Genomic DNA, 15,802 nt, shown 5'->3' with positions numbered 1-15,802 from the left:
AAAGTACCATCTTTCTTGGCATGTTACCCCCAATTTCTGCCTCTTTGTCAGTATGTTTTACCTGTCTCACTAGGATCCTGCTAGCCAGGACCCCAGTGCTCATAGTTTGTGGCCTATGTGTGTGTTGTCTGTATGCTTAACTGTGTCACTGACGTTCTGCTACCCAGAACTTAGTGCTTATGCTCTCTCTACTTTCCAGATTTGTCACTCTAGTCTAGTGACTCCATATTCCAATTCCAATTGGCACACTGGACCCCCCTTATTATACCATAGAATATGATACCTAGGTACCTAGGGCATTGGGGTTCCCAGAGATCCTTATGGGCTGCAGCATTTATTTTGTCACCCATAAGAAACTCAGACAATCCTTTCTTCAGGACTGCCACTGCTGCCTGAGTGAAATAGTGCCCACACTATTACACAGCCATTTTCACTGCACTTAAATAACTTATAAGTCACCTATATGTCCAACCTTTATTTACTGAAATCTAAGTGCAAATTTACTGTGTGTGAGGGCACACTTGCACTAGCAAAGGTGCCCCCACGTTGTCCAGGGCCAATTCCCCAGACTCCGTGAGTGCGGGGATACCATTATACGCAAGCACTACATATATGTCAAGACATATATGTAGCTTCATACTGGCAACTCCGAATATGGCCATGTGAGGTGTCTAAGATCATGGAATTGTCCCGCCATTCCAAATCTGGTATTGGGGGGCCAATCCCATGCACCCTGGGGGCTCCACCATGGAACCCCGGTACTGCCAAACCAGCTCTCTGAGGTTTCCACTGCTCCCCCAGCTGCTGCCACCTCACAGACAGGTTTCTGCCCTCCTGGGGACTGAGCAGCTCAATCCCGGGAAGGCAGAACAATGTATTTCCCTCTCCCTTTGGAAATAGGTGTTACAGGCTTGGGAGTGCTAGCCTCCCAAAGCCTCTGGAAATGCTTTGAAGGGCACAGATGGTGCCCTCCTTGCATAAGCCAGTCTACACCGGTTCAGGAATCCACAGCCCCTGCTCTGGAGTGAAACTGGACAAAGGAAAGGGGAGTGACCACTCCCCTGTCCATCACCACCTCAGGGGTGGTTCGAAGAGGTCCTCCAGTTTGTCCTTGGCGTTAGCCATCTTGGATTCCAAGGTGTGGAGATGCTCTGGAAACCTCTGAGTGCCAGCGGGTGACATCAGAGACCCCTCCTGATAGGTGCATACCTGGGTAGGTAGCCAATCTCCCTCTCAGGGCTATTTAGTGTCTCTCCTCTGGGTGTTTCCTCAGATTCAGCTTGCAAGACTCTCCCAGGAATCCTCTGCTTCAGCTTCTAACTGTCGGATCATCTGCAGACTGCTCCATGAACAGCTGTAACTGCAACAAAGTATTCAGGACGACTCCTGTGACCTGCAACTTCAGCTCCAGCCAGCATTTGCAACAGTTTCCAAGGTGTGCATGCTCTGAGGGCTGCCTGTCTTCATCCTGCACCAGAAGAACAAAAGGAATCTCCTGTGGAGTGACGGAGTCACTTCCCTGCTCCTGCAGGCACCCTTCTGCGACGATGACCGGTACACTAGGACTCCTTTCCTGATGATGAGAGTGCTCCCTGGAACACAGGTGGTGGACCGATGTCACCCAGACTGTCCTAAGGTCCAGCTGTCCAAATTTGGTGGAGGTAAGAGCTTGCCTCCCCATGCTCCGACAGTATCCCTTTGTACTGCATCATCTCCAGCTCCTTGGGCTTCTGTGCGCTTCTTCCAAGAATCCTTTATGCACAGTGTAGCCTAGGTCCCTAGCACTCCATCCTGCGACGCACAACTCGCTGAGTTGTTCTCCGGTGGCGTGGGACCTTCCTTTGTTGTGCTGCGATAACCGCACTTTGCATCTTCTTTGTCTCCATGTCCTGAGACTCCCGTGGGTGCTGCCTGGTCTTCTGTGGGCTCTCTATAGTACTGAGAACCCTACTCTGTATCCTCAGTTCAAGTTGAGACCCCCTGGTCCCTCCTGGGCCCAGGCAGCTCAATTTTTATGCAAACCGCAAACTTGCGTGAACCAAGGCTTGCTGGCGGAATCCCGGACACAAACAGCCGGCATCCAACAATTCGAAATGGGACATCACCTGCACCACGCAGGAACCCGCAGCCATCTTCTTTGGTGCTCTTCTGTACTCTTCTTCTTAACGGAGAATACACTTGTGCACCATCTTCTAGGTTGGCAGGGGCTCCTGTCCTTCCTGGAATCTTCTGCGACTCCTGGACTTGGTCTCCTGTCTTCACAGGTCTTCAGGTCCAGGAATCCACCGGTTGTTGATTGCAGTCTTGCTTGGTTCTTGCAAAATCCTTTATCACAACTTGTAGTGTGTCCTGAGGAAACTTGCAGTACTTTACTCCTACTTTCCTGGGCTCTGGGGTGGGGTACATTACTTACATTTGATGTTTTCTTACACTCCCAGCGCCCCTCTACACACTGCACTTGCCTAGGGGGGAATTTGTGATTTGCATTTCACTTTCTTAGTATATGGCTTGTGTTGCCCCTAGGCTCATTGCAATCTATTATATTTTCTACTGTGTGCACTACTCTATGACTGTTTACTTACCTGATTTTGGTTACTAGTGTATATATTGTGTATAATGCTTACCTCCAGAAGGAGTATATCCTCTAAGATATTTTTGGCCTTGTGTCACTAAAATAAAGTAATTTTGGTAACACTGAGTATTGTATTTTATTGTGTATAAGTACTGTGTAACTATAGTGGTATTGCAGGAGGTTTGCATGTCTCCTAGTTCAGCCTAAGCTGCTCTGCTACAGCTACCTCTAGACAGCCTAAGCTGCTAGAACACTGCCTACATTTCACTAATAAGGGATAACTGGACCTGGTATAAGGTGTAAGTATCTTAGGTACCCACTACAAACCAGTCCAACCCCCCACACCACCCTGGCATAGGGCTGTGTCCCTGCCACTTAATTGCCACAACAGTCTTTCAGCTCCTCTTGAGGCAGATTGGGGTTTACCCAAATTCTGTCGTCCCGGGTGGGCAAAGAGCCCACTAAACACCAAGTATTAGGTAGACTAAAAAAATAATTGGATGGGGGATGCATGCCCTGGTATAAGGATGTGCCCCCACTCTCTTACGGCTCCAACAGTCTCTCTACCTCCTGGGGGCAGTAAACCCATTAAACACCAGGGATTAGAGCCAAAAAGAATGGGGTGGGGGAAGCTTGCCCTGGCATCAGGCCATGCTCTCACCGCCTAACTGCTCCAACCCTCTTTCTGTCTCTTTGAGGGACAGATTAGGGTGTTTACCCCAATCTGCCCTTTCCTTGGGACGGAAAGCACATTAGACACCAAGGATTAGTTTGAATAAAGTCTTTCTGTCCCCTGTGGAGCAGAATCTGGATTTTCTCCTAGTCTACCTTCCCCAGGAGGGCTGAAACCCCACTAGACACTAGGGTTTGGGTCCTTGGGAGATGAAGTGCAGTGCCAGGATGTGCAAAACCACACCCAATTCAGTTTCTCATTTTTTTCCCTGTTGACCTGGTTGACTTTCTGATCCCTCCTTGGACATGAAGATAAGTGATTAACACCCCAATCTGCCCGCCCACTCAGGAGGGATGAAAGCCCACCAGAATACTAGGGAGGCCAAGAAACTGAGAAAAGGAATGGGGTGGGGTGAAGTGTAGAATTATTTTGGCTTTTGTCCCCACCCGCCAGCAGCAGGCAGCATTTCTGCCTCCTGCGGGTGGCAAAATGGGGCTTTACCCACCCTCTGCCAACCTGTACATCATAACTGCACCCAAAGAAATCCCAATTTTCTATCAAATCACATTATGAATGGCTGGATTATTTGGGCTCTTTGTCAGCCGGCATTCGAGGAACCATACTGACTCTTGGCATTTTTTAAATCTAGAGATACAGGAGAATCCAGTGTGGTATGGCTTGCATGGCTCCTGTGTTTCTTGGGAACAGTGTGGCAATGCTAGGTTGTATCAAATTTGAGAATCCCTGCGATTCCGGAACATTCCCTCATAGAAATGAAAGTTGTAAATCTGCTATTTTAGCCAAAGTTTGAGGTTTGAAGGGCTTACCGAGTAAGAAAAGCTAATGGGATCCACTCAAGTCACACCACCATGGACACTCCTGAGTGTCTAGTTTTCAGAGATGTCTGGGTTTGGTAGGCTTCCCTCGGTGGTGAAGTGCCCCAGACCAAATACCACAGGAACGCTGCCTAAATGGGTTGATTTTCAAGGGGAAATCTCGATGTTTCCAGATTGAATTTTCGGTCACAGCTGATAAGCCCAGGCATAAAAGTAGGATGCTATTTTTATCAGAGAAGTGTGGGAACACAGAAGAGCAGAACATTTATTATTATTGATTAAATTTATCTCAATTTGTGGCTTCCAAATGTAAGCAAATGAGTTGTCTGAATCACATGACAGTGTGGGTTACCCCCAGATTCAGAGATGTAGAAATAACCACTATTCCTACGCTCAGTATATTGTGCATATTTCAAAAATGCATTAGTTTTCTCCATATCCATGTTCCAGTCATTACATTTTACCACATGAATTGATGTATGGGTAGTACACAATAAAAAAATCATTTTAAACTGCATTGCAATTGTTGGCTCAGGGTATCATGTGTTTCTGGACGACCAACAAACAGTATATATCTCTGCTAATAGAAAGGTCTGATTGATGTAACAGTATATTACTTTAGTAAATTGGTCATTGGGACAGAAAATGCATAGGAGAGCTTTGTCACCTATTTCTTTTTTTTTCATACTCATTTTCATTATTTTTTTAATTTCAAAGATTAGTTTCTTTTGGAAACCTATGAAAACACTGCCCAAATGACCCATTGTTGAATTCTGAATTCTGTCTATTTTTCAGAAATATATACCTTTCTGGGTTTCACACCCGTTTCTACCACAAGCAACAATCATGTAAAATCCTCAAAGAAATACAAAAAATCTACTACCACTTAAAACAATGAAAAAATACTCAGTTCCTTAGAACCCTGAAGAGTGTGACCATAGCACAAAAACCCTCTTATTGATGCAATTTTTAGAAAAAAATACACTTTCCTACACAGCACTTTTACTTATTTTGCCAATAAAACCCATAAATGTTGATGCATTTTGGCTAATCTCTCAGTTCTCTCCGGTAGAAATGGCAAATCTTGGGTACCGTTAGAATTCCAACCATGCAATTAAACCAGGATTCAAATTTGACCTAGATACCTTATGTGGAAAAAAACATGATGATGATTTAAGCACAAAGTGCCCCAAACATTAAAAAAAAAAGTGCTCAGCACGAGGGAAGCGGGCTGAGAGGCACAGCAGTTAAGGGTTTCAACATGCATTTGTTATGTTATGCTATGTTAATTTGGTTTAATATGTTGCACGAATTGCCCCAGAAGGGGTATCTCGCACTGTGAACAGAGAGCAGACAGAGTGTAACTCAGAGTTATTAACCACCTTGCTAAAAATTTCTCCATGTCTCCATGCTAGGTGACATCAATTTAAAACAGAAAACACAGTCGTAGCTGCCACATGGGAGGGCAACTTTTTAAAATTGTAAAATAGATGCTTCAGTATTGTAAAACTTACCGATAATGGCATTACTCCTAGTCCTACACCCTTGCTTTCCTTAGTACCCAATGAGGCCCCTTGGCTCCCCGAGAACCCTCACTTCCAACACATAAAACGCCCCCGGCCCTTCCCTCTTCTGTACATAAACAAGCCAACCAGAAACTCAGTTGTCCGGTACCCAAACTGTAAGGAAGGCGAGGGAGTAGGACTAGGAGTAATGCCATTATGAGTAAGTAATGGACGCATTACCTTCCGTCCCTCCCTCGCCTTCCTTAGTAACCAGTGAAACATAGCAAGTAGAACAGAAACTGACAACTGAGTGGAAATCATCAAACTTTCACATAACAGACACAGAAACACCTTTTCCTTTATAGAGGATACAACCCTGTGACCCAACACAGTATCTAAACTTTCCAACTCAGCAATCCGATGGTTTCGGACAAAGGTAGGGGAAGTAGACAAAGTTGCAGCCCTTCTAATCTTCACCACAGAAGCCCCCTCCAATTCAGCCACCATAGCTGCTTGGACCACCCCTGAGGAGGAACCAAACCCCTCACCTCAAATGCCAACAAGACCCGAGACCGGATCCACCTACACCAATTAGCAGTTGAAGGCCTCTTCCCTTTCTTAACAGGACCAAAATTCCCAAACAAAGAGTCCCCCTTTTCGAAAGGACTTAACCACCTCCAGGTACCACTGCAAGGACCGCTGTACATCCAAACAATGCAATCTGCACTCCTCCTCCTCGGAAGGCTCAGGACAAAAATCAGGGAGGATGACCTCCTGGTTGACATGGAAAGCAGAATTGATTTTAGGGAAGTAGGAGGGAAACAAAACCAGCACAATTCTATCCAGAAAGACCTTGCAGAAAGGGAACTTACAGGATAAAGTCCCCATATCCCCTAAACATCTGGCAGGTGTAATGGCCACCAGAAAACAGGTTTTAAATGTCAAGAGCTCCAGGGGCTCAAAAGGAGGCCCAGTCAAGACATCCAACACCAACTGGGTTTCAAACTGGGGAAAGACCGAACCGGCCTAGGAAAAAAGTTCCCCAGACCCTGAAAAAAACCCTACATCAATCCACCCTCATCCTTCAAATTCTGCCAAGGACCACAAAATGCCTGAATTGCTGCCCATTGCACCTGGAAGGTGGCCACTGATAAACCCATGCCAGCCCCATCCTGCAGAAACTGCATCACCAAAATCAAAGAGGCCACCATAGGAGCCACCTGTTTCCTCATACACCGAGAAGAAAACACCTTCCAATGCCTGGCCTAAGCATGTAGAGTGGATGCTCTCCGAGAGGCTTGCAGAGTCACAGCCAGCTGCTCCGTGACCCTCACATCCATCAGACCCCTTCCGTTCAAGCTCCATGCCGTCAAACGCAGGCACCTCAATGACACCAGCGATAAGCTCGGAAAAACCAGAGGAGACAGGTGCACTGGAAGAACTCACTCCAGCTCGCTGTTCACCATTTGCAGAAAAGGGAACCAATTCACTCAAGGCCAACGAGGAGCAACCAAAATCACTTGAGCCCCTTCCCGTCAGACCAGGAAAGACCTGATCAACTGAATGAGAAGGAATACCTTCTGATCAGTAGCATCAGCCGGAATACAGTCCTCTGGATTGATGTCCGTCTTCCCAATTAAAGGAGCCAGAATTGAGTCCAGCCAAGCAGAGTGAGGAAGGACACCCTCCCCTTCCAACAAATACAGTTTCTGTAGGAACCTTGGGACCTGAACCTTATCCAGCTTTATCCATTCCCTGAAGACCATTCCTTAACAGAACCCTGGAAATGCTTGGCAAAGCAAGAAGGAGTAACATACTGTGGAAACAAAGTAGAGTTCATTACCGATAACTGAAAAGAAGGAAACCCCAGGTTTTCCCGTACATGAGCCACAATGTCCCACATCTCCTCCCGGGAAACATACTTCCCTCCAGAGGAAGTAGAAGAAGCCTCACAATCTGAATCAGAGGACCCATCGTCTGCCCCCAATGTGTGAGAGCTGGATGACTTCCTGGGCTGGGATGGACGGACCTGAAGAGCCCTCGTCACTGAGACCTTAATCATGTCCTGCACCTCTTCCATGGACATGAGAGGCACCCATTCCCGAACTCCTGGAGGCCCGAGATCTCTTCTGATTCACAGGGACTTCCGCCTCCGCCGAGGAAGAAGTCATAGACAAGACATGCCTTCTCTTAGCAGTTCCCTTTCCCTCTATGGTACTAAAGAAATGCTCCAAAGCACCGTTGCCCACCTTAAATAAGGGACACAACCCTTGCAAAACACCAGTGGGGAAATTCCAGCCAAACATTTGGCGCCACCAATCACAGTCCTCTGAATTCCCCCCAAAACGTAACAAAAAACAGGCATAAAAACCTGTTCCTACCGCACATCATAGGAAGAAACGCTCCCTAACCCGTGCCCTGCCTCACCAAGGCACTGAACTGGAAGCGCAGCCACAGCAGAACTGCCTGACTCCATTGCAGCATCTGCGAACCGCATCCCAGAGAGAGTCACGCTTCCAATGAGAATGCTGCCAGGTAAGGAGACCGCCACAGGGAGCACCGTACGACACTGAGATCCAGCACTGAAGGCCCCCAGGCTCCGCCATGGAGGAGGAAAGAGGTAAGTCTACAGGTGAGTCAAGGAAAAGCAGGCGGGGGAAGAGTGGGGTGTTTTATGTTTGGGAAGGGAGGAGTCTAGGAGAGGCAAGAGGCCTCATTGGTTACTAAGGAAGGCGAAGGAGAGACGGGAGATAATGTGGCTATAGAGTACCTTTTTAGTGAGCATTCATTGGCTTGCTTTGCATTCAGCAGCTCTGAGAGCACCTCCACAGGCACAAAGCATTTATTATGAGAATATTACATTGTGGAATAGCTGTTACCTCGCTACCAGTGTTGGAGTGTACTTTTTATAATCAAAATTTTTATAATCAAAATTAACATGAAATATTTGCACATTAATGTATAAGGATGCCGCATAGATAATGTATTAATATGCTTTTAACATACATGTGTGAAATGTGCCCACAGGAAGTGGCCACCAATGTATACGATGCTAAATTAAATTGACTAATAATGGATTATTAATGTACTAATGTGTGGTTTTGTATTAGTATTAAGAGTTATATGTTAAGATTTTGCTAAATTAATTACGAGGCCTTAGTTAGCATGAGTTGGGGCCTAGCCACCAGTCTCATATTAAATGTGTTTTTCTAAACATGCAATGTGCTGACTTGCTGAAGGACATGTAGCCGTACTTTTCCAGAAGTTAGGAGATGTGTGTAACCATAGTAAAATTCTTTCTCATGAGACCCGACTTGCTCAAGGAGACATTCTTGCTGAACGCAACAATGTAAACTTGCAACAGGTACAAGGTCGCCTGAACTGGTAAAGACAATGGAACTACTGACTGAGCCTGCGAGAATAAATGTTTTACCTGACATTCTACCCGTTGGAGACGTCAATTACAGGAGCCAATAAACTACGTGGGAACTGTTCTAAAGTGAAAATCCTAATGAGGTGACGAGCCAATTATTGGTTGGATATAAGGATGCATCAAATTTTGCCCAATTGGAAATTAAGAGACTGTACAGCAAGAGTAATATAACCCTGTGTCACAAGGAGAAATCGTCCATTTCTCTGCCATTTTCTAGCCATTACGCGCCATTCTTTGCTGTTACCTAGCCACTTTGCCACTCTGTCTTAAAGACTTTGCTGTTTGACTCTTCAAACCATCTTCATCCTTGTCTTGCCTGATTCATACTTTTCCTCCTTATAAGGGAAGTGTCCCTTATTACCCTGTCTTGCTGAACTTTGCTGCTTATCCTGGCTGAGGGCGAATCAACTGATGTCCTGAGGATGAAGACTAACTCTGTATGCTGACCCAGTACGGACGGTAACTATATGATGATGAACTTGTAACTGTCTGCTTGCCTTTTCTTTCTAGGAACCAACTGCTTCTTTTTGATAGAGACCATAGTTAGATGTTTTATAAATTTGTGTTGCTAAATTGTTTTTCATGAAGCTCAACATGCTAATGCTAATTTGAGGTTAGTTAAGGGGTTCACTAAGACTGACGCAAATAGACAAACAACTGAATCTATGCTTTGTTGAATAATGTGCTAATGATCCTCTGCTCTGTTAATCCATGTTGACGGTTGTGCTTTGTTCTAATGTTCATGATCTTTGCTTTGATGAAATCTTATTCGAGTTGTCATATTGTGACATTGTTGATGTGTTTTCTGGTTTTGAGACTAATAAAATTGCTGGTAGAGTGTAACAAATAGGGAATAAATATCATAAACCTTACTTAATTCTGTGTGGTTATTCATGGCTAAAAGGTCATGGTATGTTTTGATTCTTATTGATGTTATTAACTAAATTGATTAATTTGCTATCGTGAATATTGATGAGGTTATTGATCTAGTGATTGACGTGCCGATTAGTTATCTGTTAAGGTGTCTCCAGTCAGGGTCAAAAGATTGATTGGCCTAAAACGAGTCCCAGACTAAGGGGGTTATTCTAACTTTGGAGGAGTGTTAATCCGTCCCATAAGTGACGGTAAAGTGACGGATATACCACCAGCCGTATTACGAGTTCCATAGGATATAATGGACTCGTAATACGGCTGGTGGTAAATCCGTCACTTTTCCGTCACTTTTGGGACGGATTAACACCTCCTCCAAAGTTAGAATAACCCCCTAAGTAAATTAGCTAGGGTGGGAAGCGTTACCCCCAGTCCTGAGACTGTTCAGGGACTTCGACTGAGGTGCCTTTTAAACAATCCTGACATTGTCCTTCTATCGAATTAATATTTTCAGATACTGGCAGCAAAAACATGGTAACAGTTCTCAGCGTAATAGAGTAAAAGTGATGTCTCTCAGGCCACTGATTGTGTTTCACAGAATTAATTTGTGTTAGATTATTAAAAAGCATTAAGTCGAATTGTGGCCTGTTATTTGCATAAAATCTTTACAGACACGCCATCAGTGCTCGTCAATCCCATTGGTAATTTTGAATGCGTTTATATTAAATGTGCTTATTCCCAATTCAGTCATTAAACCCAGGAGTGGTTTAGTCATGGTGGGCGATTTTGTATTTTCTGCGCAGTAGTACTCGGTCGTCTCGAGGTTATGTAAGACTGTAGCTCATAAGAGGCAACATATAATAGGGCTCTACTGCCCTGCTGCGCCACTGGACGCTTGACAATAAAAAAAAATCTGCATCGAGAACAGATTATATTTAATCAAATTCCCTACGATGGAATTTATTTCTGACAACTACCGTTTGAATTCTGTTCTGTAAAAAGCAGAACGCACATTTTGATGTGACTTTCATTACATTCATGAAGTAAACCGAATCAAAATAAACGAATGTTTGGACTTTGTGTCGTGTGAATTTCAGTGTCTAAAGCACCGTGATGAGTACAAATGAAGAAAATACTCACAGCTGTAAATACACGTTTTTATTCACTTGGTGTATTGAAATGTCACTAATGCTTACAAGTGCAGTGAAGAGACAGCTAAAAGCTTCCTTATTGTTCATCATTTGCATGACTAATAGTTTTCTTTTTTTCTCTGCAGGTGCTGTTGTGGTTGCCTTCTTTCTTTGTAATTTTCCTGACACAGCCTCATCCCTCATGCAAATTTATATCGACAACTGGAACGCCTACGTCTACAAGGTATACACCTGGCTGAAGACCTACTTGTCTTTGCCACTGTGGTATCTCAACAGTGCGCTGGACCCAATCCTCTTCTGCATTTCTTCTACCTCTTTCAGAAGTGCATGCTGGGAAAGCGTGACCCCGCTGCTCCCCTGGATGAACAAGTCTCTCAAAGGGGCTAGAAACAATTTCCAGGTCTCCTGTGGCAGGTCAAGGGGCTCATCCCTGGTGTCAGCGCCAAGCAATCGTTCAACGTGGACATTAAATTCCAATGAAGGGGAACAAAGGGATTCTACGGGACAGGGTCGGGCAAGCGACCCTCAACTCCTCTCCATGAGGCACCTAACTCTTATGGAGCCCAGGAACTCTTCTTACTCCACACCAGTAAAAACAGATCTCATGGTACAACGAATCGACGGTATTTCACATTCTGTGCGCTCAGATAGTCCTCCCCTGAGAAATCATTCTGTGAGCAAGCAAGTCCCTGTTTAGTTGTGCATGCTATCCAGCTGGGGGCAAGATATTACATTTCAACACTGCCTCAGAATCCACTCTCCGAGCTGCTATGTGTCACCAGCCTAAAGAATAAATAGAAATAATGAGAAAGGACACAAAGTAAGTGATTTTTTTTCGGGAGAGATGGAAGAGGAAGGAATGCAAAGCTACGAGGTGAAACAGATGAAATGCAGAAGACTGTACCATAACATAAGGAACAGCCAGATAATATATCTATAAACTATAAACGTGAACTGTAAGCACCCGCAGCAAGTGCAAGACACTTTCACCCTCTGAAAAGAGTGACTTCGAGGCTTGTTAGAAGGAAAGCACTGCATAACGAGCTACCATGGTCTGCACGATGGCCCCACACTGTCATTACTTTCCTTTCTGTCTTCCACAAATTGCACCAGACACTTCTTCTGATTGGCTGCAGCCTCTTTTTTTGCAAGACCGAAATTGGGCTCTCCATCTTTGGGAGGAAGACACACAGGATGCTAGGACGGGTCTGGCATTCAGTCTTTAATTGTGGACACCACTGGGTTTAACACAAGAGAGTTACAGACATTGGAAGAGGGTGAGAGAAAGTTTAGCAATTTTGAAGGAAGATAATGAGGTAGTGGCCTACAGAGCCATACGAAAAAGGAGATTGGAACCAGCTAATAAATGATTTGGTATTTATTTCCAATGTTTAAGGGTCTCTTAGAAGGCAAGTTTGCAGTATACCCTGCAACATATAATTTTCTTTCATGCATGGGTAAGAGGTATATAAATCTTGCAAACTACATTGGTGGTTAGACTGTGGGTTGATATTCACAAAGTACAAGAGGATGGGCTCTCCTTGCCAGGAAACAGAATTAAAAAGGAGGAGAGAGGCTTCTAAGTAAGTAAAGACTGCTATTCTATGTCTGCTTTTGCCACTATTGTGTAAATCTGTAAATCGGTTTGAAGATTGGAGACTTGCGCTACCGGATTCAGTTAAATAAAATGAGTGTAAACAGGGAAAAAGAAGACATCTAATATGGTAGTAAAATGCCACAAAACTGCTAAACCAAAGTGTAATATTAGATCAGGGGAAGACGAAGAACTAAACAGCTCATGTTTACTTTAATTAACTCTGTACTTCTTACAAACGAGCCCAACCTTCTTCAGTTTGGGAACAGCAGCTACAACAGAGATTCCATCATTTGAATGATTTACCTAAAACCTCACACAAACACTGGAACTGGGAGCTTTTCCAAACCACTGATTTACTAGGTTTCATTAATATAGATTCCGAATAAACTCATTGCGTCAACATCGGGCAGGTCATCGATTGAAAACATTTCTGTACATAACCTGAAAAAACTCATAGCTCAAGCATCGGCCTGGTCCACCGAAAACATCTACAAACTGCTTTTGCTCCTGCATGACACAATACAAGATATTTTCACTGGAGTGTGGTCATTTGTGATGATATTGCTTTTTAAGTGCTAATGTTATGATCAGCATTCAACAGTGATGATTACATTGCATGCCAAAGACATGTTGTATAAGAAAAAACAAATTGTGCATGAACAATTCTGTGAACGATATCTATGTGCCCGTTGGTGTATTGAAGTGCATCATTTCCGATTGTCAGCTGCAGTGTTGTAACAAATAACTCAGTTCTGAGCGCTGTTTTATTTTTAAACATATGAAATGTCAGCCAAGGTTACGTTTTAGAGACCCTTCACCACAATTTGCAGGGGCGTTCAATCATTGTCGCATTACTCCATTGTGCCAGCACAATGTTTTTCTACTTGGTCATAGATAAGCAGCAGTTTATTTTTCTCAATCGATTGAGGGAACTCCGAGCTACGAAAGTTCTTTGAGTTAGTTCCAGGCAATTACAACACCATAGAACATGTATAAAGTCCTTGCAGGCGGAGGGGCGTATAGGCCCATAGTTCGATTTAGTGCTGCTATAAAATGTTGGGGCTATAACTAGATGTGGTATAAATCCTGGGCCAAGAATCGTTTAGGCTTAGTTTTGTTTGAGGGAGTGAGATTTGCCATGAGGATCCTTCACTATGGGCCCGATTCTCATACAAACGAGGAAAAGCACGGGCAAACATATCCACCTCCCCTATCACCTACCTTTCTAGAATTCACTGATGTTCCCATGGGTAAGCCTAGAAAGTGGCACCCTGAATGGGTTTCCATAAGTATTTCTGGGAAGCTCATGTGGCATTCCTAGTGGAATCTTTTTCCCCTGGTGCAGAGTTTTCCATAGTAGAGAGCACTGCATGGGAGAATAAGCTCCCCTGTGCACACATAGGCCGTCATTACAACCCTGCACCACCAACAGGCTGGCGGTGCAAACTCGCATATTATGACCGCGGCGGAAGCGCCACGGTCACACCGCCGGGACCGGCGGTTTTCTGCCACGTTGGTCCCAGCGGATTTAATGCTCCAGGGCAGCTCTGCTTGCAGCGCTGCCCAGGGCATTACGAGTCCCCTTCCCGCCAGCCTTTTCATGGTGGTAGGAACCGCCATGGAAAGGCTGGCGGAAAGGGGAGTCGCGGGGCCCCCTGGCACAGCCCCATAAAGCTTTTCACTGTCTGCACAGCAGACAGTGAAAAGCGCGACAGGTGCAACTGCATCCGTCGCACGGCCGCAACACCGCCTGCTCCATTTGGAGCCGGCTCCCATGTTGCGGCTGACATCCCCGCTGGTTTCCGCCTGCCGGCCCAGCGGGGATGTCATAATGGCCACAGCAGGAGTGCGGCTGCATTGGCGGCCGCACAGTGGTTACAACTTGGCGGGCGTCAAAGTTGTAATGAGGGCCATAGTCCTTTTGTCGCATACTAGATTTTTTTTCTGTAGAGAAAACTTATCCACTGTATCACCCATAATCTGGGGTGATCTGTTCTCCTTACCATGCTAAAAGGGGAGTTAAACCAGTCCTTACCTATAGTAAAAATTGTACACTTTTTAGGGCAATAAGGGAGGGGGGAGTTATGAATGCCTACAAGCATCCATGTTGGTGGGTGTTCACAAATGTCCTAGCCTAACCATACCTTGGAACACCCAACTGAGTATGTTTTAGGGATATGGAAAACTTCACACTCATAGCACACATCTTCTCACTCCTAAGTGGATTTATGCGTACTAGGTATCCCTTTGCGAATTCATGCAAGGCATAAGTAGGGTCAATTCAATCAAAAACATGTGTACAACTGAATTTACCAATGTGATTATATCCCAGTATAATAGTGGCTGTATTTTTAAGAGTGCACAACCACCAAGGTGTGACTGCACCTTGGTGGTTGTTCACATAACCACAGCAGATAATGAAGACTGATTCAGAAAAAACATGAACTTTTCTGTCTGCCCAAAGGATTATAAAGGTGATGGGTCTTTTCAAGAGCCTCCTGGATGTGGGATGCATGCAGTTTATCCTACTAGGTGGAGCAGGTGAGGGCCAGTGGAGTTCTGAGTTTATGATCTGAACATAGCTCAAGTTGATGAAGTTAAAGACCCACCATGGAGGCTGGCTTCTTCAGACACAATTTTGAAATATAATAATCTGTTTTTCTCTTTTAAGAGGTAATGCAGCCTACCATAAACGCACGAAAAATATTTGTTCTATTCAAGGGATGGACAAACTTGAATAAAAAATGTAAAACATAGAATGATTAGTTGTGTGATTAATGCTTTCAAAATACAATATACATTTATTTTATTGAGAGGTTAAGTTATGACTCCTTACAATACTTTATGTTTGGTTAGGGCATATCACGGTCATGAGATCTACGCTGCACCAAGTTATGCAATACCATGCCTTGCTATGTTATGCTTTAAAGTTTCGAGATGACCACTACCTACGCTAGGAGCAAAGAATTCTAGGTTTTGTGCACGAGTGCTTTTGCCTGAGTTGCTTGTATATTTTCTCTCCATCTCTACATTTGAAAATGGTTTCCTAATAATGATTGTAGCTAAATTACTAACAAAATACATCATACTTCAAATACACAGTGCTATGAAATTAAATTTGCACATCTCCACATTTTACACAAGTTGATTACTTTATCCTCAGAA

At 44.4% G+C, this 15,802-nt stretch overlaps 1 protein-coding gene across 2 annotated transcripts in view; it reads left to right on the top strand.

Moving 5' to 3' along the window:
* Positions 1–15,373, top strand: part of LOC138300344 (neurotensin receptor type 1-like) — a 336,333-nt gene extending 320,960 nt beyond the window's left edge. Inside the window, exons 3-4 of one of the 2 annotated variants that reach the window (XR_011204913.1) lie at positions 11,166–14,069; positions 14,264–15,373. Coding sequence is in view for 1 of the 2 variants with exons in the window: in XM_069239609.1 (XP_069095710.1) it covers positions 11,166–11,737 (572 nt within the window). In the remaining variant the exon portion in view is untranslated. Of the gene's footprint in view, positions 1–11,165 lie in introns of both variants that reach the window. The other variant, XM_069239609.1, reaches the window with a different exon arrangement.
* The last annotated feature ends 429 nt before the right edge of the window (positions 15,374–15,802 follow it).

Source organism: Pleurodeles waltl, chromosome 6 (assembly GCF_031143425.1).
Source record: "Pleurodeles waltl isolate 20211129_DDA chromosome 6, aPleWal1.hap1.20221129, whole genome shotgun sequence".
NCBI classification, from domain to species: domain Eukaryota; kingdom Metazoa; phylum Chordata; class Amphibia; order Caudata; family Salamandridae; genus Pleurodeles; species Pleurodeles waltl.
Note: the sequence above shows the minus strand (reverse complement) of the source record. Positions and strands in the feature narration are given on the sequence as shown.